Genomic DNA, 20,627 nt, shown 5'->3' on the forward strand with positions numbered 1-20,627 from the left:
ATGGTGGATGGGATGACACAAGGCATTTTGTTCATTCCACAACGCGTTGTGGAATTTCAGAGAGAGATAGATGGTTCTGGGAAGCAGAGTCAACATCAGCGACGGTTTCGCACAGCACTATCAACACGCAAGCATTCGAGCTCGATAATACCGTCTTCGTGAAGTCTAAGGATCGCATCTTACTGTATTGAGGGAGCATCGATACGAGTTCTCTCATCATCGAGTCGCCTTCGAAGGGAGATCAGGCTGGTAAAGGAGCCAGACATCGTGATCAACACGGTACGGTCTCGATCAAGCTGCGCGGGCGCGGCATGCCTCTTAATTGCACAAGATTGTTTTCGAGAGAACACCCTTTCGACGATAATAACCTACGATGACACTAAGCAGTCTCACCGGAAAGAAGCTGCTGGCAGCTCTCCTCACAATATGTCTCTTCCAAACGGTGACACAAGCAGCACAGTTCACCAACTCCTTCGACAACGTCCGCAGCGGCTCCAGCCTCTTATTAACATGGGAAGGCGTCAAGCGGGAACACTATCCGTTATACATCACGGCGCAAGTGATACAAGAGAGGGAGAGCGAGGATGGACGGATACGGGCCGACGCGTGGAGGATGAATATTACAGGTGTGTTCTCCCACCCGCTTAAAATCACTTCCTGGAAGGGGCACGGAGGAGGGTCTTGGTTCGCGAGGTCGATCAAGGTTGAGGGTGCTAACTTGGACAAAACAACAGCCGGGATGACGGAGAGCTCGTATGAGTGGACGAGTGTGCCGTATCCATTGAGATGGATTCCCTCGGGGTTGTATCAGCTTGAGCTGTGGTCGATGAGGTGGACGGAGGAGGATCAGTTGCCGCCTTTACTGGCGCAGTCGTCGGTTTTTAGGATATCGGAGCCTGAGACTGGGAATGGGCAAAGCACCGGACAATCTTCGGTAAGTTTGCCTTGGACGGATGTGGCGGGCCTTTGGGGCTTCGTCATGTCATCCAAACAGACGGTTCCCGCCTGGGCCATAATAAAAGCGATTGTCAGTCCTAGCTGACGTGGTGTGCAAAAGTCAGGTCAAGACAATTTAGACGACCAAAACGGCGATTCTCCTACTAAGAACAAGAAAACACTGGCAGTTGGGCTGGCTGTGGCTATTGGTGTCCCGTCAGTGATAGCGATAGTGGTTCTGGCGCGGATTCTGCGGAAACGTCAGCAACGATTGGCGAACGAAAGACGAAATGGGAAGAGAGCTGAGTTTGTCATCACCTAGCTGAGCCGGTGTCGAAGTAGATGATGCCTGATAATAATGATCATCTTGGGTTATACGCATCATTTTCATCAAGTACAGAGCTGAACAGGGAAATATGTTGAGTATTACGGGGATTGGTTCGTACAGACCAGGAAGGAGAAAAACGAGGTCGGAAACAAAGTTCCTTGATGCTGGCGCAGACACAGTACGGTGAACACCGCAGTTGAAGAACTCGTCAGCCTGAACGGCCATGGTGATTGGCTGTTTGGCCCAACTCGAACTGAACTGCTGCCCTTTCAGCAAAAGTGTTTTTTGGTCTCGAGGCTTGCTTTCAGCTTTCATCAAGCCATTGGCATTCCTCCCATTAGATGATCGGTCCAGCAAACAAATGTAACAGCGAGCCAATTGGCCAAACTATTTTTTTCCTGGGAAGAAAGAGCGGCATGCTAACACAAGAGCTTGGGTGTCTGCTCACGTGTGGCACAGGGTCGTATATAGAAGGATACCGTCCTCATTGGGTATCTGTACGCAAAGGATACCCTAATCCCTGAGTGCACGGGGCAGCGTCAAAGCAACTGATGTGAATGTCAATGCCCAGACAAGACTTGGGATGTGGGGTGCATTCTTTTAGTCCGTACAGTCAAGCCACCCAAGGCAGATACGGTCAAATCCTCGTGTTTTTTGAGGAACATTGAGCACAGACATGTTCGCTCCTCGCTCCTCCTTTTCATCTTCCCCTTTCCTTCTCCAACCTCGACTTCTTAGCTCAGAAGTACACAGTATGCTACCTTTGTAGCAGATTGACGTTTCACTAGATGCATACGCTAGTGGACGGTGATTGACCCCGATTGGTGATGGAAGCTGGCAGGTTGATGCTGGAAGGATTTTTATTGGAATCCACGGTTGCGCATGCCTAGAGGAAGAGGAGGATTTTACATATTTCCGGTCAGTACTTGTATGCGAGAGCTTATACCGCCTTATCAGCGGGGACTGTTGATGCTGTATCAAACAATGGAGGCACATTGAGAGACGACTAATCGTCCTCTCATTCAATCCTGCCAAATGTTCGAATGGCGGAAAATGGAAAAGCTGCACATATCTCCAAAGGATCAGAAATATCACCACCATCGCCGAATCCCGGCCAATCAAGGAGTATCAAGCATGCGGCGGCGCCTAACCGGGCTGCTCGCAATGGTACGGGGCGTGGTATCAACTGTAACGGCCGGCGGGCGCTTTGGTAAAACTTGGCGATTTTGGCAGAACTGGAGGGCCCCACCGTTGTGGCGCGGGTGCCTTGTCCCTTGCCCCTGAAAGATGCCCCACTGGCATTGCGATCATCGGTTGGCTCGGGGCACTGTTGTTCTTGGAACATCGGCCCCCACCTGGCAGACGCGGTGGTCTGGACCAGCCGCCAAAAGAGTTGGCTTGACCAACTCCACGCTACGCAGAAGAGAGCAACTCACGCAGACAGCAGCAGCAGCAGCGCACAGAATTACCTCAAAAATTGAAAAGATTACAAGATTCGTGCTGCTGTGGAATAGATCAATCGGAGCATAGTTTGCATGACTCCAATTGTCCCGGCTTACTGCGAGCTAGGTGGGTTGCCTTCAAGAATCTCTCGCCGCTTCTCGGTTGACAACCCATGTCAGCGACACCCTATCAGGCCCCCCCCCCCGCAATTCTCCCGTCTTACCCTCGACGCCCGCGCAAAATAGCATCGAAATTCATCGAAAACAATGGCCTAATCCCAATAACCAATTGCAGCGTAAGAGAGCTAGCTGAATCAACGCTTTTTGACGCCAAATCTTTGTGCCCGAACAATGCCGAATCAATGAACGAATAAATGAGGACAGCACCAACAGGCCAGCGCAAAACAGCAACGAAATCCATCCCATGCTGTTTCCACTGCTTGTGTTACATCCCACTTACATGTGGGTTCGAAAAGCGCCATCTAAAACTCGCCTCTGCAATCAGTAGCATATGGCCAATCCCAGAGTTCGTTAGCACCTTGTTCGTTCCTTGCAGCAAAGTGGAGCACAAGGCACCAGCAGCCAGCAGCCAGGAGGGGCCGTTACTGGCGGTTGTCACAGCTCGGGCTCGGTCCGGAGAGCCGCCTGGCTGGCCCAGGCACTCCCTTGATCGAGGTGTGCTAAAACAGGCACTTCGTGTCCAGTCGACTGTTTGCGATGCAGCACCAGCAGCCAGCTGCCCTGTGTTTTCCATCTGGGGGCGCTCTGCGCAGCAACGTACTTGGAAGGTGTAGACCCTGATGAGTGGGAATGACCTCCTGCTAGTCGACACCCCAGCCCACCCGAGGACCAAGGTCCCAGGTTCCGGGATTTAGGAGGGTGGCATCGATGGGGACGACGGAGCATCGATGGATGATGGATGGGTCAATTGATGCTGGAGCCTGGCCTGGCCTGGCCTGGGGTGCGCTATTGTGACCCTGACAGCCCAGTGTCCTTTTTTTAAATGCTCCCCCTTTCTCCCCGAGCTCGCCTTATGATGGAGAAACGTCTCTCCTTTCTTACCCACTGTCCTGGCCCAGTCGTTGCCTGACTTCTTTATTTTCAGCCAGCAGACTTTTGCCTGGTTATAAGAGCATCTTTGTGCTCGTCCTCTGACGTATCGCACGTCAACAGCTCCAACTACACTCGTTGCTTAGTCATTCTTTTTACTAGTAACTAGTCGATCTTTCTGCAGTCATGGCACCCTCCTTTCTCAGGTTGGGCGCCGCTGCTGCCCTGGCTTATGCCGGACAGGCGGCTGCGGGCCAAGCTTACACGCTCAGCGAGGCCTACACTCCTTCCAACTTCTTCAGCGAGTTTACCTTCTTCAACGACAACGATCCCAACTACGGCTTCGTCAAGTACCAGTCCAAGGAGGATGCCCTCAGCCTGGGCATTGCGAAGACCCTGGACGACAGAGTCCGCTTCGGCGTGCTCGCGGAAGATACGACGAGCGACGGACGGCCTAGTGTGCGTCTCGAGAGCAAGAAGTCGTACAATAAGGGTCTCTTCATCGCCGACTTCGCCCACTTCCCTGCTACAGCCTGCGGTGCCTGGCCCGCTTACTGGATGGTCGGTCCCAAGTGGCCCAAGAACGGCGAGATTGATATGTACGAGGGCTGGAACATGAACACCCGGAACATGATCGTCGCCCACACCGACAGCCCGGACAACACCGGCGTGTGCACGGCCAACCCTCTTGACTTCAGTGCCGAGCTCAACTCCAAGGCCACTGACTGTTGGTATGCCGCTCCGTCGCAGTCCAGCAACGCCGGCTGCCAGGCCAGCGAGAACAACGGTCTCTGGGCCAACCCCAACGGTGGTGTGTATGCTACCGAGTGGACCGAGGACTCCATCAAGATTTGGAGCTGGGACCACGACAGCGTGCCCTTCGATATTCTTGACGGCACTCCCGATCCGTCCAGCTGGGGCACCCCCAGCTTCGCTCTCGGCAGCACCTGCGACGTTGCCAGCAACTTCAAGGACATGCGTCTGATCCTCAACATCAACCTGTGCGGTGACGCCGCCGGCAACGACTACCTCTGGGGTCTGGACTGCAAGAAGGCCACCAAGACGGACACCTGCAAGGAGTATGTCGCCAACAACCCCGAGGCCTTTGCCAACACCTACTTCGAGGTCCGCAGCATCAAGGTCTACCAGCTGGAGGATGTCGCCGAGCCTACGAAGACGGCTGCGTCCTCGACCGCCGTCTCGACCTCCACTAGCACCTCTAGCTCGGCTACCCCCAGCACCACTGAGTCCAGCACTACCGAGTCCAGCTCGGCCGCTTCCAGCACCGCCACCGAGGACGCTACCACCACCTCCTGCACCGACTCGGCTGAGCCCACGGAGACCGAGAATGAGACTACTGCTTCCGCCAGCGAGAGCGTGAGCGCTACCGCGACGGCTACTCCCACTGCTGACGAGCAGGAGCCGACCCCCACTGACGGAGTCGGTGGCGGTGACGAGGGCGATGACGAGGAGGGCGACGAGGACGAGTGCGACGACGAGGACATCGTCTCTACCGAGACCGTCCAGCCGACCGTGATCGAGACAGAGACCGTCCAGCCTACTGTCACCGAGACTGCTACCTTGACTGGCACTGATGACGTCCCGGCCGGCACTGATATCCCCACTGACGGTATCCCGACTGGCACTGATGGTGTCCCGACCGCCACCATCACGACCACTGACGACGTCCCGGCCACGACTGACGCTCCCGGCTTCATCACCTCGACCATCTACTCCACCACCACCATCACCTACACTTCGTGCGCCCCGGCCGTGACTAACTGCCCGGCGCGTACCGAGACCTCGCTCATCCCCATCGGCACCACCACTGTCCCGATCCCAACCCTCCTCCCTACTGATGCTACCATCGACCTCCCTGATGGCTTTACCACCTCGACTGTCTCCAAGACTGTTACCTTCACCATCACTTCATGCCCGCCGGCTGTCGTCACTAACTGCCCAGCTAAGGTGACGAGCACTGTCGATGTGGTTGTTACCGTCTGCCCAGTCACTGATGTCCTCCCGACCCCCACCGGCGGTATTGACGTTCCTTCTGAGGGAGACGACGTCCCGGTCCCGACTGGCGGTGCCGACGTCCCCCTCCCGACCGGCGGTATTGACGTTCCTTCTGAGGGAGACGACATCCCGGTCCCGACTGGCGGTGTCGACGTCCCCCTCCCGACTGGTGGTATTGACATCCTTGTCCCTGAGAACCCGGAGATTCCTGGCGAGGAGGAAGAGGAGGAGGAGGTCGAGGTCCCCGACGTTGAGACCCCGATTGCGACCCCCGCCCCGAGCGTCAACATTCCTGTGCCCAGCCCCGCTGTGCCAACCACCCTGACAACCGCCGTCACCCCGGCTGTGCCCGGCTCCAACGTGACTGTTCCGACAGGTACAGGAGTCAATGTCCCGCCTGTCGTGACCAGCCCGGGTGTGCCGGTTACTACACTACCTGTTACTGCGGGCGCGGGTAAGGTCGGTGTAAGCGTGCTGACTGCTTTGCTGGCTCTTCTGGCTCTTTGAGCGGTTGATTTTTAAAAATGAGGTTTTTTTTTTTTCTTCTTAGAGCTTAATATGACAAATTGGGTGTAAATAGGGGAAGGAACTTGGAGGAGGTTGGATATGTATTTTACAATCTTACTTAGGTCTTGCGAACCATAAATTGAGTTGAACTTTTTGTTGGCTTAATTTTGTTGGAAGGGGGTTTGAATAATATATATTTCGTTTCTTGAGGATACTGAATACCTCCTGCCTGATGGAATTGTGTGATGGACATTGTCTACATCTCTGCCTTCGATGTGCTCAATAGTCCACGACTAAGCAACCTCTGTTCAGTCTTCTCTCTACAATTTCGCTCCAACTCCCTTGATCACTCCCTGTTACCCCATCATCCCATCTGCATCTATCATGGAAGATGACGTTGAAAAGAGGCCGAACCGTTGTCTTGGCTCACCGGACGTTGTGGAGCTTTTCCCCTGCTAGCGCAACGCCAGTGCATCAAAGCCATCGCCAAGTGAAGCCAAGTCAAGCGGTGGTTTAGCCGTTGAAAGTGGGGCTTTCCAGGTTGACTGGGTGACCAGACCAGGGTGTAGCGTTGCAGGGCCCGCTGACCTGGAGCTGGGAATGACCTCATTCAACCAGAGAGCTGAAAGCTTCAAGGTGGAAGCTTCCATTCAACTCGGAGACGCCTAGTGGCAGCGGCGAAAGCTCTAACGATCTCGACATCTGGGCGATTACGCACTTAATGCGCCCAAGTCAATGGCCTTCCTTGGCCACTGTCATCAGCATCTTGAAAAATACTTGAAATACCTGAGCTTCAACATCAAGAATCGTATCGATCGGGATTGATTGCGGACCAGCACAATGCCCCTCGTCTTTTTGCGCTCGCGACCTCTCTCACAGGCGTCAACTTCGCTTCTCTCTCCTGTATTGAGAACGAGACGGCAGCCTCTCCCGCGGCAGCCATTACAGAATGTGATATTTGCCCAAACCTACCGAGTGACGTCCTTCTCGCGAATAACTCTCCCAAAACCAAAACCACCGCACCCAACTCCTCCGGCACGAAGTCAGTGCATCCTCATTCGCCCTCGTTCCTCCTCTCGGCCGTACTCCTCCCACCGCCCCCCAGAATCTCGCCAATCGCACGCCCACTACGACCTAACTCACGCCGCCCGCCTCGCCGCCGCAAAGCCCCTCCTTACTTGGGACAAACTCAACTCCACCCCCACCTACACCATCATCGCCCTCTCCATCCTCGCCGCCCTTATCTTCTACTTCACCAACCTCGAGACCGTGCCCGTCTCCGGCAGGACAAGATTTAATGTATACGGGCCAGAGAGCGTCCGCAAGGCGGGGGAGATGGAGTATCGACGGATTATGTATGAGCTGCAAGCGAAGGGGGTGAGGATACTGCCGGAGTGGGATCCCAGGGTTGCTTGGGTGAGGAGGGTTATGAGTAGACTCATTCCGTTCAGTGGCGGGGAGGTTGCCAAAGATGAGTGGGAAGTTTATGTGGTGGATGATCCGCGCACGGCAAATGCGTTTGTTTTGCCAGGGGGTAAGGTTTTCGTGTTCACCGGAATTTTGGGGATTGCGCGCACCGACAGCGGGCTAGCCACCGTGCTGGGCCACGAAATAGCGCACAATGTGGCGGACCATGTCGCGGAGAGGTTGAGCCAGGATATTGGGGCGAGCATTGCGTTATGGAGTCTGGTTATATTGGGGGGCGTGTTTGGACTGGGGCCGTTGATACTGCACTGGTTGGGCGGGAGGTTGATGGATGTCGCGTTTGGGTGGCCGATGAGTCGGCTGCAGGAGACAGAGGCGGATTATATTGGGTTGATGATGATGGCGGAGGCGTGCTTTGATCCGAGGGAGGCGGTGAGCTTTTGGGCGAGGATGGAGAGGGCTACAGGAGGTGGGGAGGAGCTGGAATGGATGAGTACGCATCCGACGGTAAGTCTTCCCTCGTTTTGAGACGCAAGGGAATATGTGTTAACTTGAGTAGAATATCAGCAGGATAAAGAAGATTCAGGAGTGGCTGCCTGAGGCCATGAAGAAAAGGGAGGAGAGTGATTGTCGTACGACGATTTCGTTCGCGGACTTGTTTAGGCATGCTTTAAGGACAGGGCAGATTATTATTATCTAGAGGAGATGGGAATGTATTTCAGTAAACAGTTCTGGTGAACGTTTGTTAACCTCAGTGTATAGGTACGGATCTATTCTCATGTCTTATTTTTGGCTTCATAGACGGGGGTGGCGTGGTAAGTGTTTCTTTTCATGGGCGATCGTATATGTTTGACTTATGATTGAAGAAGGTTCAGGAACGTCAATAAAATAGGTACAGTCTGAAGAAGTCTTAAATGAAGCGAAGAATAATCTCAGTGACCTGAAAAGGAATTCACGGAACGCAACCACTCAAATCCCCCTGAATCACTTCCCATAAATCACGCGTTCCCTAACCCTCCGTCCCTTCAACCTTTCCAACAATCCCGGCCAGCCGGCTTTTCTTTCTGCATTATTCTTTCTTTGTGTCACTCCCATGACGGCTTCCCCCTTTTTTTGAAGCCTCTGTCTCTCTAGTTCGACGCGCTGTCTGATACGAAGTATTTCTTCGCAGAGCAGAGTGAAGGCTTCGGTCACGTTGGCGCCGGTTTTGGCCGATATCTCGAACAAGATGGGGATGCTGGCTAGAGAGGAGGAGAGGAGGGCTCCGGAGGAGGAGGAAACGCGGGTTGAAAGGGGACCGTCTTCTTCGTTTGCCGAGTTGTGAGGGAGTCGGGAGTTATGATGCAGCTTATAGCCCGTCTGTTGGGCTGTTGGAGGGATCGCTTCATTAGTGTCCGGCCTGATGTTGTCACCAGCGTTTTGGGTTGTTGAAGGAGTTAAAATGTTTGTTTTGGTTGACTGGTTGGCTTGGGTTGTCAACGGGGATAAAATCGAGGCTGCCAAAGATGAGGAAGTCGACAACGCATCAGGAGGCTGAGAAGAACCAGCACAAGTGACAGAGCCCCTATGGGTATCCAAAGAAGGACAGGGAAACAAGTCAGCCTTATTCCCCACAATCATCAGCGCGTACTCCGGCCTCCAAGATCTCCTCCCCGCCCTTCCCCCTGCCTCAACCCCTTCAGTTCTCCCTTCCCCAGTATTCCATCCTCCTCGAGTTGGCGATGACAACCAAGACTCATTTCCCTTCACACTATTACTATGACCATCCATCGTTCCCGGGAGAGGAAACCGCTCCCTAACAACCTTCGCAACTGCCTCTGCCACGCGAAATGACGCCTCATCACTCACGTCATACACTAACAATGCGCCCTCGGTGATGGTCAACGCTTCCTCGAGCATAGAGCGGGAGAAGAGAAGGTCGGAGGGCATTTCCAATGCGTCAATAATGTATGTTTGCTTTTGTGGGTGCTGTTGTTCGTCGGCTTGGACGTGCTGGACATCGTTGTTATTGTTGCGTTGGGGCTGTTGGTGTTGTTTTTTCTGAAGTTTTGTGTTCGTGGTGGGGGAGAGTTGGGGTTTGGATGTAGCATCGCTGGGAGGAGGAGTTGGAGTGGTCAAAGTTGCAAGAGCCCTGCACCCGCGCTCGTGGAAGGGGTCTTGAAAGTTTTCTATGGAGGTGTCAAGGCCGAACTGTAAAGTTCCATCACCAAACGTTAGTTTATGGATGATAGTCTCAATAAAAACAGATTTAACCCTTAAAAAGGCCTACCCGTGTCAACAACGCCGTCTTGCCCACCCCCTGAGCGCCGATAACCAGCATGCGGAGCTCGCCAGCAGGTTTGCCGTGTTGTTGTTGTTGTTGTTGTTGTTGTTGTTGTTGTTGTTGTTTAGTCTTTTGCTTTGACGTTCCACTCTTCAAAGAGGTTGGGCTTGGGCTTGGGGTGTTTCTGTCATTGTCGTTATCTGGTGGGTTGGCCTGCCACCGGAGGATGGCTTTGATATAGCGGGCTTCTTCAGACGTCCAGACGAAGGAATTGACCATTGTGTCGTTTTCGTTTCTTTGGTGAGATATAAACTGGTGATATTGATGTTTGTAAGTGGTATTGGGCAGATGCTCGGAGTTACACTCAAATTTTCTAGAAGATTAAAACGAAAAAGTCGAGAAAAAAAGCGGCTAGGTCATATCATAGAAGATTTGTTCATACATAAAGCTCCCCTCTTCCCCCCCCCCCCCACGGCTTTACTGCTTAAACATCCTCCAACTATTGGAAGGGATTCCGGTATTGTATGACGGAGAAAGGGCAATCCATACACGGAAGCATGAAGCACGGGAAGTCCACTTCTGATGGGATCGAGGGGGAAAGGCGATTCTGGCAAATACCAATTTGTGACAAGGAGAAAGTGCTGCCGAACGGACAGTCTGGGAATCACAAGCATGTAATATGTTACCGTGTCCACAAACTCTTACACCACAGTACTCACGGGGCGTCGTTCCATTTCATCAAGCCTTGTCCGAATGTGTGAGTGCTCATTGCCTGATCCCTCACTTCTGATCCCCTCTCACAGAGAGGATAAGGCAAATGATTGGATGACTTGACAACCAATAGCCTCTATGATCTCAGATCCAGGAACAGAATCATCAAGCAATAAGACGCCTGTTCAGTTCTAATGTCAGAGTTATCCCAAACTTTTTGATTTTGGTTCTATCTTCCCCCGAATAATTGGTTTAAATATTGAAAGCTGGAAGCTCTAAATACATACCTTACGTTGACTTTTAAGCTGGGTAATGGGTCGGCAGGACGGGTCATCAACAAGGGGTTGATATTACCCCCGAGCCATTTACACTGGACCATAAGCCGTGCCTAAGCAATTGCTACTGAATACCCCGTTCCATAAAGCATGGAAGCAACAGAATGAGAGACTCAGGCAAAGCTCTGAAGTAAGAATATTCTCCACAACCCTTCAGAACAAACATCAATTTAACTCAATGCGTATCACATCATCACATGGTCTCTGCCCTACAAATATACCTCCTACCCCACCTCGTACAGTCGTACCTACATCTGTCTCTGGTGTAACAACTGCAACCGCTTGCATGCGAGAATGTTACGAAGTGGTAAGAATTAATAATGCAAATGTCTGCAATTGATTGGGTGGCACGGCGCTGCGACGCCAAAGGGTGTCATACATACCTACATAGCACAGAGCTCGCTTCTTGGAAGGGCGAGGTAGTTGGAGGAGCGTTGGCTTTGGTCCCGTCCTCTAGAGAGTGGAGAGCGGGGAGAGGTGGCCTGGGCGTCTGGTATCGGGACCGAAACGCTGGGGAGGAGAGGCGTTAAACTGGATTGAGACTAGCGTCCTATAATTAGGCTGGGTGGGCTTTTACTCCCCTCTCCGCTGTGCCTGGCTGGGACAGTGTGGAACTCTGACGCTTGGTGGGTTTGGCGTCCACCAAAGTTGGACAAGATCAAGAAGACGGGGTTCAAACTCATCGGTGAGATTTCAATATGCGAGATACTCGAAATACGTTGACAGCCCTCTACAAGAAGAATGTACGATGCTTGGCACAAAACACCCAAATCCACGCATGAGAGTTCAGCCGCCCCGCACACTGACAACACACACACACTGTACAGCTTTGTGTTGCTTCCTGGACAGGGTCTTCACCAGCCCACCAGCACCCGCGACGATTTCTTTTGACACAGTTGAATTGAGAGAGGCTGCATCACACTATCACTGCAGCATCACCCCCGCTGTCTGCCTTGTGACTAACGACATGCAACAGAGAGCAGTAAAAGACGCAGACGTCCATCATGTTCCAGCGATATGTTATCGCCAGCGTGGCTGGGCGGAGAGTCTTGTGCTGGTTCCTGGTCGGTTCCTGAGATAAAGTGCTGATTTGCGTACATATTTAGCTGATTTAACCAGTCAAACACTTTGTGTCATCGTCAGGGTTTGTCTCAGGGATCAACGCGAGGAACACAGCAGCTGCATCGAGGACGCAGAGCTGAGGCGATCCAAAGTTCTTGAATTCAGCCCTACGGCCTACCCTACCTGACAGAGAGGGCAAACCGCCCGACGTACAACGCTACACTAGGGTACACACCACTCTACACCACATAAACTGCGGTTAGCAGATCCGTAGCTTAGGGTGGTTAAGCGCTGCAGCCAACCATTACAAAGCACATCACTCTAGTTTCTCCCCAACCTGGCCGAGTCTGCCCCGTAAAAGCCGTCGATGGTGCGCTGCTGGCCTACCACGTTCCAATCCTTCTCAGCCGCAACTTAACGAGTTAGGCTCGTCATGCGGGCTGGACGCTAGGGACAAAACCCAGACCCCAGCACAGAGTGTTGCAAAAGGGATACGGCGATTCCGGCTGTCACAGCTTTCTCTCGTTCTTAAAACTTTATTCTCAGCTCTTGCTGCACTCGTTCTCCGTATCACAGGTGTTGAGTGTGAGGCCTTCGAATTAGTTTTTTCTTCGTCCCTCAACTCTGCCGGCCACTGAAGAAGTGCCATTTGATCCCAACAACCGGTCGGTTACTTTGTAAAGTCCGAGTCTGTTGACCCAAAGCAGCCCATGCCATCGTTGAGATGACTCCCTACTCGACGCAGCCGCAGCCACCGCTGCGCTCTGCTGCCAGCCAGACCTCGTGCCGCATCTCGAGCATTGCCGACTTCCATCAGCTCAACAGCTTTGACTTTACCGAATCGCCTGTTCAGGAACACCCCTCCAACCAGCCTGCTCACTTCAACAACAATCCCAACAGGGCACAAACCGACGGCTACTACTACCAGGGCCCTCACGGTAGTGTGCGTCACCAGCAGTATAGTGGCCCTCAGCGAGCAGCCAGCGAGGGGTACTACTACTTTCATGGGCCGGCTCCCCAGCCTGTCCCGAGGCCAGCGAACAATGGGCATAGCTTTGTGAGCGCGCCCATAGCCTGGGCTGGCTTCAATGGATATACGGGAGCATCTGGATATGCACCAGTCAGTACTCAGCCAGACCCGACACCTCAGAGACTCTGGCACCATGGGCCGACCCCCGAAGAACCAGCCTGCCCCCCAGTTGACCTTACCACTGTTCTTGGCCCTTCTACGAAAGCAGACGAAGACTTTCTCGAAGACAAACCATCCAGGCCAGATTCGCCTCCTCCCCAGCCAGTTAGGAAGCAGTCAACTCTACCCCTCGCCGGACGTCCAGCCCCTCAGCCAAACTGGAAACCCTTCTCCATGCGCTGGCCCTACCTCCTCTTCCTCATCCTCCTCTCCCTGGGCTTCGCAGTCGGGGTCGAGATCCTCTACCGCTCCGCCAGAAAGAAACCCCTTGTCACCTTTCACAGTCCCTCCGATATCCCCCCACTCGACTACTTCTGCGTCAAGTTCCTCCCCATGATCTCCGCCGTCACCTACGGTGTCCTCTGGCAAATCACCACCTACGACGTGATGCGTCTCGAAGCCTTCTACCAAATGTCCAAGCCCGGCGGCGCCCTCGCCGCCGAGTCCATCAATGTGGATTACATTACCCAGTTTAACCTCCTCCGCCCCTTCCGCGCCCTCTGGCACAGGCATTACGCCGTCGCGGTTGCGACCACCGCCGCGCTGTTTGCTAACACTTTGGTGCCTATGTTGGGCGCGGCTTGCTTGCGTCTCACCCCCGACCGGGAAACACGCATGAACAATCCTGGCGTAGAAAAGTCGGTCCTCGTCCACCACGTCTGGTCGCGCCTGCTCATTGTCGTGCTCTGCGTCATCGCCTTCCTAGGCTGCATCCTCTTCATCCAGCTCACGACCCGCCGCTCCGGTTTGCTGGGTGACGTGAGAGGCATCGCCGGCATAGCCGCCATGGCGACCGCCGCCCACATCCTCATGGACTTCCGCGACATGGACGTCGCCACTCACCAGGACATTCACAACCGCCTGAAACACCACCGCTACGTTTTGGTGAATAGCTCCATCGCCCCGGACGATAACAACCCCCCTACGCAAAGGGAGCAGGACCGACACAACAAGGCCAACCATCTCTCGCGCAACGCCCAGCCGATGATGCTGCGCAAGATAGGCATCTTCCCGTTTGTGGTGTTCCTCGTCGGCTTTACCGTCCTCCTGCCGGCAGTTCTCTTCGTCCCGCGCTTAAGGGTTTTGACCGAGTCCGTCCCCTGGCTGATGACCGCGTTAGCAGTCATCATAAAATTCAACTGGACCGCGCTAGAAACCGACGTCCGCATGACTGAGCCGTATTACATCCTCTGGCGGCGGCATGCGCCGCCTAAGACGCTGACGCTGGATTACAAGGCCATGCCGTTTGGCTTGGTGGCTGTGAAGGGGGCGATGAACCGGCACTGGGTGGTGTTTTGCGTGGGGTTTGGAACCGTGCTGGCGGAGATCTTGACGGTGTTGGTGACGAGCTTGGCGACGGTCGAAGGGAGGGTTTTCATGAATGCCTTGGTGAAGAATGGGGAGTCCGGAGAAGAGGAGAAGATTAATGCCGGGCAGGAGACGGTGCCGTCGTTTTGGATTTCGTTGGTGCTCGCGCTGGGGATATTGATTTTTATGGCGGTGACGGGGATCGTGGTTTTTTTTAGACGGGGGAGGCATGTATTTTTGCCGAGGCAGCCGAATACCATTGCGTCGGTGCTGGCGTATATTCATCAGAGTAAGATGTTGGTGGATTTTGAGGGGACCGCAAAATTTAGTAACAGTGAGATGGTTGAGTGGCTGGAGAGGATTAATAAGACGTATGGCCTGGGATGGTTTATTGGGCGCGATGGGCAGAGGCATTGTGGTGTCGATGAGGAGGAGTTGAAGAGTGGCTGGAAGAGGGGGTTTAATTATGCGGATGCGACGAGGCCTTGGGAGGATTCGGTTACTTGGTTGTAGGTGTAGAGAGGGGAGTGTATATGGGGACGTATATACGGTTGGAGAGTTTTGAGAGAGATATATATCTAAAGTGCGTTTTGCATTTACGGCGTTCATGGATGGATGGCTTGGAGAATACTCGGAGGATAATGATATGAGAGATGTTGGGTCTATGTCATGCATGATACATGCTTTTTTGGTATATACGACTACAGCTCAGCCAGAGAGCGCCGTGGAATGAAGTTCCATTCCGCCGAGACTTGCATGTCTGCTGTGGAATTCGTATGACTCTCTCGTCTTTTGTGGAAAATGGTATCTTCAAGTTCCAAGGAAGTTATACTGCTTCGTCGTTCGACGTTAGTATGTAGGTCTAAGCCTTCATGGCGACATTCCATACAAAGCCAAAACGCGTCAGCTCCTCCACTCGATCCCAAAAATACGGGTTTATTGGGCAAAGCTTGGCTGTTGCTCGCTGGAGAGAGGGGCAAGGTTGGCTGATCAGGTCTATCCATAGAAAACAAAGCCTTGTCAACAGGCGATTCTATCTCGTCAGCCAGAGACGCCGTTAAGACAGGCGATGCAATTTGGTGACAGTTTAAGAATAGGCAAGGCTAGCTGCCATCTATCTAGACCACTGGCCAAGAAGTAAGGTGGGATCCGGGCCTCAAACTTGAGACCAAAGCCACAAAAGGCCTCCTTTGAAAGGATTTTGGGATGTCAACGGTCAAACAGTGGGTCGCTTCTCTGTCCAAGACTTCAAGACTTCAAACGGCACCGGAGAAAAAGCGCAGCAAACAGAGCTGCCAGGATATTCTCGATGATGGATGGCAATTCCTGCTGTGAAATCTAAATAGAGTTTGGTGAGCAAAGTGGAAAGGGGAACGGGAGGCTGTGCAAATGGGCGGATGGATGAGTGGGCGGAGAGGGCCAATGACGGGGTGTCGCTGCAGCGAAATGGAACACGGGCTGTCGCAGAAAGACGGGGGATTGAAAACTGGGAAACTGGATTGTAGACTTCTGCTTGCAGAAAGCTGGGTTATTTTGGACAAGGAAGCGGCTGTATTTATCGTGAAAAGTAAATGACTCCCGTCGATATCATTGTAGATTGCCCAATAACCCCCAAATAATGGACTGTAATTGCTGAGTCTGGATCAATGCAGGCGCATTGACGAGGCATGGAAATCGTCAATGAAGGCGGGGCAGCCCACATAGAAGCGCAGCCCCTGGACCTTTTTCAGGGGATACCTGGCCAAAGCTTTCTGCAAAGAGAGGGCCACAGAACAGAAACCAAGGACGGGACATGGACCACATCGGACGGAGATGCTCCCGTGTTGGCATTCGCTCGCAGCTGCGTAACGGAGGGAGAGATCGCTAGAGATGCAGAGTTCCCGCAGTGTGAGATGATGGGCAAAGTGAGTTTTGCTGATTCTTGGTTCCCTCGCCGTGCATGGCAATCGATTGGCTCTCGTCTCCACGATCCAGACCTGTACTGTTTCCATTGGGTGGCAGCTCCTGCCAGGCCACCCCCCCCCACGGCTGGCCTCAGATCAGGCTTGGCCGCAAGGTGCATGCTGTTTTGGCTCAGGAGGGTTGGAATGGGCTGTGATATAGAGTTACTTAATTCAGTTTGCAGTCACGCGCTTAACAAAAGTACAACGCTAACACCGTCCATCACCCGCCCCGTTCGCATTAACTGGCGGGACTTGGCGGGCGTCTGGTCCCCCTTGGGTATCCTGTTTTGGTCGCCTCATTACGCCAGCGCCAGCCAGCGCTTGTGTGTTCAGTCCATCCTCCCATTCCCCATTCCTTCAGTCACACCAGCCCACTGCGGCGCCTGTTACAGAGCGCTCGTCCCTTCTCTTCGCCCTCAATTGTTTTCGCTCCCTCAATTCATTGCACAACGTTGCCCTCCACGACAACCACCCCTCACTTACACTTACAGCCCGCAAAGCCGGTTCTTTTCCTCCACAATCGTTTTAGACTATCCAAAAAAATTAGGCTTTTTTGTGGCAATCGCTGGCCCGGCACGGTCTTTTGTCGCCGTCGTGTCAGCGCCTGGCTGCTGCTGTTGGCAGACGACTCTCGCTTTGACGCTCCCTGCCTCGCTGCCGCCTCGATCGCGAGGCTGTCGAGAATAGATTACCTATTTAACTAGGCACTTTAACAAAAATCCATCACGATCTTTACGACTCGACCGTCTGCCATATGCCCATCTGCGTCCTTGTGGCGTGCTGCGACCGGCCGACGACCGAAGCACAGACGGCATCGACATTGACGGTCCCGTTCGAGAACTAGTCGCGATCTCGACGATAGTTATAGTTCTTCCATCTCGCCCACAAACAAAATGCGATTGATACGGCCGCTCGCCCTCGCGGCCCTCGCGCTATGGCGCCCACTTGCCGCCGCCGAACCCATCCTCCAATCCATGTCGCTCAACGCCTGCCAGGAGAACTCGGGCTTCAGCGCCAGCCTATTCAAGGTCACCTTGACGCCAAACAACAAGACGGTTAACGTCGACATCGTCGCCGTCTCGTCCGTAGAAGGCTATGTCGCCTTTGACGTGCTCCTGCTCGCCTACGGTTTCCAGGTCATCCACATGGTCGTTAACCCTTGCGAGCTCGGCCTCGCCGGTCTCTGCCCCATGACCGCCGGCAAGATCCCGCTTAACTTCAATCTGCCGATCTCTGATGAGGCCCTCGCCCAAATCCCGGGCATCGCATACACGTTCCCCGATCTCGACGCTACGGTTCGAGTTTTCATCAACAGGACAGAAAACAGCGTTGCTACTCCCGAAAGCCTCGCCTGCGTCACGGCCGACATCTCCAACGGCAAGACGGTCGACCTGATGGGCGTCAAGTGGGCCACGGCGCTAGTTGCCGTGCTTTCGCTGACGTCTTCGGCTATTGTGTCCGGTCTGGGTCATCAAAATGCTGCTGCTCACGTCGCTTCCAACGCCCTCTCGCTCTTCGGCTACTTCCAGCACCAGGCCATGCTGGGCCTGACCCGCGTGCATCTGCCGCCCATCGTCATGGCCTGGACCCAGGACTTCCAATGGAGCATGGGCGTTATCCGCGTCGGCTGGATGCAGGACCTTTTTACCTGGTATCAGCGCGCCACGGGCGGCAAACCAGCTACGCTCTTCCATACATTGACGACAGTCTCTGTGCAGGTCGAGAAACGCGCTCTGAGTCTGGCCAAGCGCGGCATTGCGATGCTGCCGACCAACATTGTCGAGCCGATGAAGAATGTGGTTGCGAGGTCGCTGCTCGTCAAGCGGCAGAATATCCAGACCTCATCGGGGAGTTATCTTGTGTTTGGCATCCAGCGTGTGGCTTTCAAGGCGGGCATCGAGACGACGAATTTGTTCATGACGGGCATCTGCTGGTTTTGTGTCATGGTCCTGGTTGTCTCGGGCTGTGTGGCTGGGTTCAAGTACTTACTCGACTTCCTGGCCGGTAAGGGGATGATTCCCAACGATCGCTTTGCTGAGTTTCGCAAGGGCTGGCGCATCTATCTGAAGGGCATCCTCTTCCGGCTGACGCTGATCGGCTTCCCTGCCATTTCTATCCTCTGCCTTTGGGAGTTTACCCAGAAGGATTCGCCCGCTCTGGTGGTGCTGGCCGTGTTCTTCTTCTTCGGCATGCTCATCACGCTCGGCTGGGCCTCGTTCAAGGTCATTCGCATTGCCCAGCGGTCCATCACCATCCACAACAACCCCGCCTACATCCTCTTCTCCGACTCGCACTGCCTCAACAAGTGGGGCTTCCTCTACGTCCAGTTCCGCGCATCCGCCTACTACTTCATCGTCCCGACCCTCACGTACATCCTCCTGAAATCCATGTTCGTCGCCTTCGGCCAGAGCAGCGGCACCGTCCAAGCCGTAGGCTTCCTAATCCTCGACGCGGCCGCCCTCATCGGCGCCTCTGTCCTTCGCCCCTGGATGGACAAGAAGACTAACTCCTTCAACATCGCCATTTGCGCCATGAACTTCATCAACTCCATCTTCCTCATGATCTTCTCCGAGGTCTTCAACCAGCCGCCCCTCGTCACCGGCGTCGTCGGCCTCGTTTTGTGGCTGGTCAACTCCATCTTCTCGCTCATTCTCTTGCTTATGCTCATCGTCAGCTCGCTGATCGTTTTCTTCCGCGAGAACCCGGACGGAAGGTACCAGATCATGGCAGACGATCGCACGTCGTTTATGAAGAGCCAGACGCATTTGACTACCACGACGGAGCTGGATGCGTTGGCGGCCACGGCCAGGGGGGATAAGCTTGGCTGGAAGCCGGGTGTGGATTTGGATGACGATGCCGAGTCAATTACCTCAGACTCCTTGCGCAGGCAGACCACGGATAGAGATCATCTGAGTCTGCCGTCCGCCGCGGCCGCGATTGCGGCTGCTAATCAAGGGCAGCAGTACAACAACCATTACAACAATAACGGTTACGGTGGGGGGTATGGCGGTGGGAGCAGCTACGCGGGCAGTAGCTATGGCGGCAATCCTGGTGGTTACGGGGGAGGTAACAACGGCGGATACACGGCATATAACGGTGGTGTCAGCAGGCCAAGGACGCCTGCATCCCCGAGCATGCCGCTGTTCCCCGCGGATGATCCCAGGAGTCCGCCCAGATTTAATGATGGCGGGCGACCGGCCAGTCCGTATAGTTCGCATTCGGGGTATGGAAGGCCACAGACACCGACGGGTGGGGGGTTCGGAGGGCAAGGGGTTGCTAGGTGAGCTCCCGCTACTACCGAGGATGTACTTGGCGAAGGAAGAGACGCGCTAATGAGAGTGAAGCAGTCCATGGCAACGCGGCGCCGGTTACGATTAAGGCTGATGTCACAGCTAAAGATAGTAGGCTATTATATATACCACATATCACGCACCACACCATTTTTCCTTACACACACGCATACTTTTTTTGACACGGCATCGGGCATGGTCGTTCGGTCGGTCGGGTTGGCGGGGTGTTGGCATCGCTTGCAAGCTTCCGTTCTCATCCCACTTCCTTCCTTCCCGTAATGATAAATGGGATACTCTGACACCGAATCGGGGACTGCGTCTCACATCAAATCTAACTTTCTTTGAGGCTGTTTTGACACCGGGAAATTTCTCTACGAATAAAAAGGCGTACTTGGCGGGGCTGAGGTCGAGATTACTACTCTAGATGGAACACGGGCTACTCTTATTTTTATCTCTTCTTTTGCGTTCAACTTTTTGTCACTTTCGATCTGATTCGATTCGATCCTGTCTACTTTCTCACAAACTAGGAGCACGATTGTGTTCTGTCTTGTTCTTCTGTCATGCCTGCTGGTTCTGGGTCTTTTTTTTTCTTGGTCGATGTTTTGGGAGGTTGCCGTGGCAGTTGCGGGCGGTTGGTTAATCAGTAGTTGATGGTTTGTGTTCAGGAAGTGGAGGATATGTATGGTTCGGTGCTGTTTGGTTGTTGGTCCCCTCCACCCACATTCTTCCACTTCTTTTCCCAATAGGCACCCGCGCTATGCTATGCTCCACAACCAACGGCAAGCCGGCAGCAATGGAAAGCCGACGTCAGGGGAAATGGAC

The 20,627-nt window shown here is 53.9% G+C and overlaps 5 protein-coding genes across 5 annotated transcripts; 4 read left to right on the plus strand and 1 right to left on the minus strand.

Moving 5' to 3' along the window:
* Positions 1-373: 373 nt before the first annotated feature.
* Positions 374-1,076, plus strand: CTHT_0052100 (uncharacterized protein; the record flags this gene model as incomplete). Its single annotated transcript, XM_006695487.1, has 3 exons — positions 374-626; positions 735-934; positions 1,062-1,076. The coding sequence occupies 3 exons, from the start codon at positions 374-376 to the stop codon at positions 1,074-1,076; spliced, it is 468 nt and encodes a 155-aa protein (XP_006695550.1).
* Positions 1,077-3,942: 2,866 nt separating this feature from the next.
* CTHT_0052110 (endo-1,3(4)-beta-glucanase-like protein) lies at positions 3,943-8,404 on the plus strand (the record flags this gene model as incomplete). The annotated part of the gene is made up of 3 exons (XM_006695488.1): positions 3,943-6,231; positions 7,327-8,211; positions 8,264-8,404. The coding sequence occupies 3 exons, from the start codon at positions 3,943-3,945 to the stop codon at positions 8,402-8,404; spliced, it is 3,315 nt and encodes a 1,104-aa protein (XP_006695551.1).
* Positions 8,405-8,688: 284 nt separating this feature from the next.
* On the minus strand, positions 8,689-10,246 carry CTHT_0052120 (uncharacterized protein; the record flags this gene model as incomplete). The annotated part of the gene is made up of 3 exons (XM_006695489.1): positions 8,689-9,103; positions 9,560-9,894; positions 9,974-10,246. 3 exons carry the CDS (start codon positions 10,244-10,246, stop codon positions 8,689-8,691), a joined length of 1,023 nt encoding a protein of 340 aa, XP_006695552.1.
* A 2,553-nt stretch (positions 10,247-12,799) lies between these two features.
* CTHT_0052130 (uncharacterized protein) lies at positions 12,800-15,085 on the plus strand (the record flags this gene model as incomplete). Its single annotated transcript, XM_006695490.1, has 1 exon — positions 12,800-15,085. One exon carries the CDS (start codon positions 12,800-12,802, stop codon positions 15,083-15,085), a length of 2,286 nt encoding a protein of 761 aa, XP_006695553.1.
* Positions 15,086-17,408: 2,323 nt separating this feature from the next.
* Positions 17,409-19,893, plus strand: CTHT_0052140 (uncharacterized protein; the record flags this gene model as incomplete). The annotated part of the gene is made up of 2 exons (XM_006695491.1): positions 17,409-19,795; positions 19,863-19,893. The coding sequence occupies 2 exons, from the start codon at positions 17,409-17,411 to the stop codon at positions 19,891-19,893; spliced, it is 2,418 nt and encodes an 805-aa protein (XP_006695554.1).
* Positions 19,894-20,627: the final 734 nt, after the last annotated feature.

This window comes from Thermochaetoides thermophila, assembly GCF_000221225.1.
Source record: "Thermochaetoides thermophila DSM 1495 unplaced genomic scaffold scf7180000011820, whole genome shotgun sequence".
Taxonomy (NCBI): domain Eukaryota; kingdom Fungi; phylum Ascomycota; class Sordariomycetes; order Sordariales; family Chaetomiaceae; genus Thermochaetoides; species Thermochaetoides thermophila.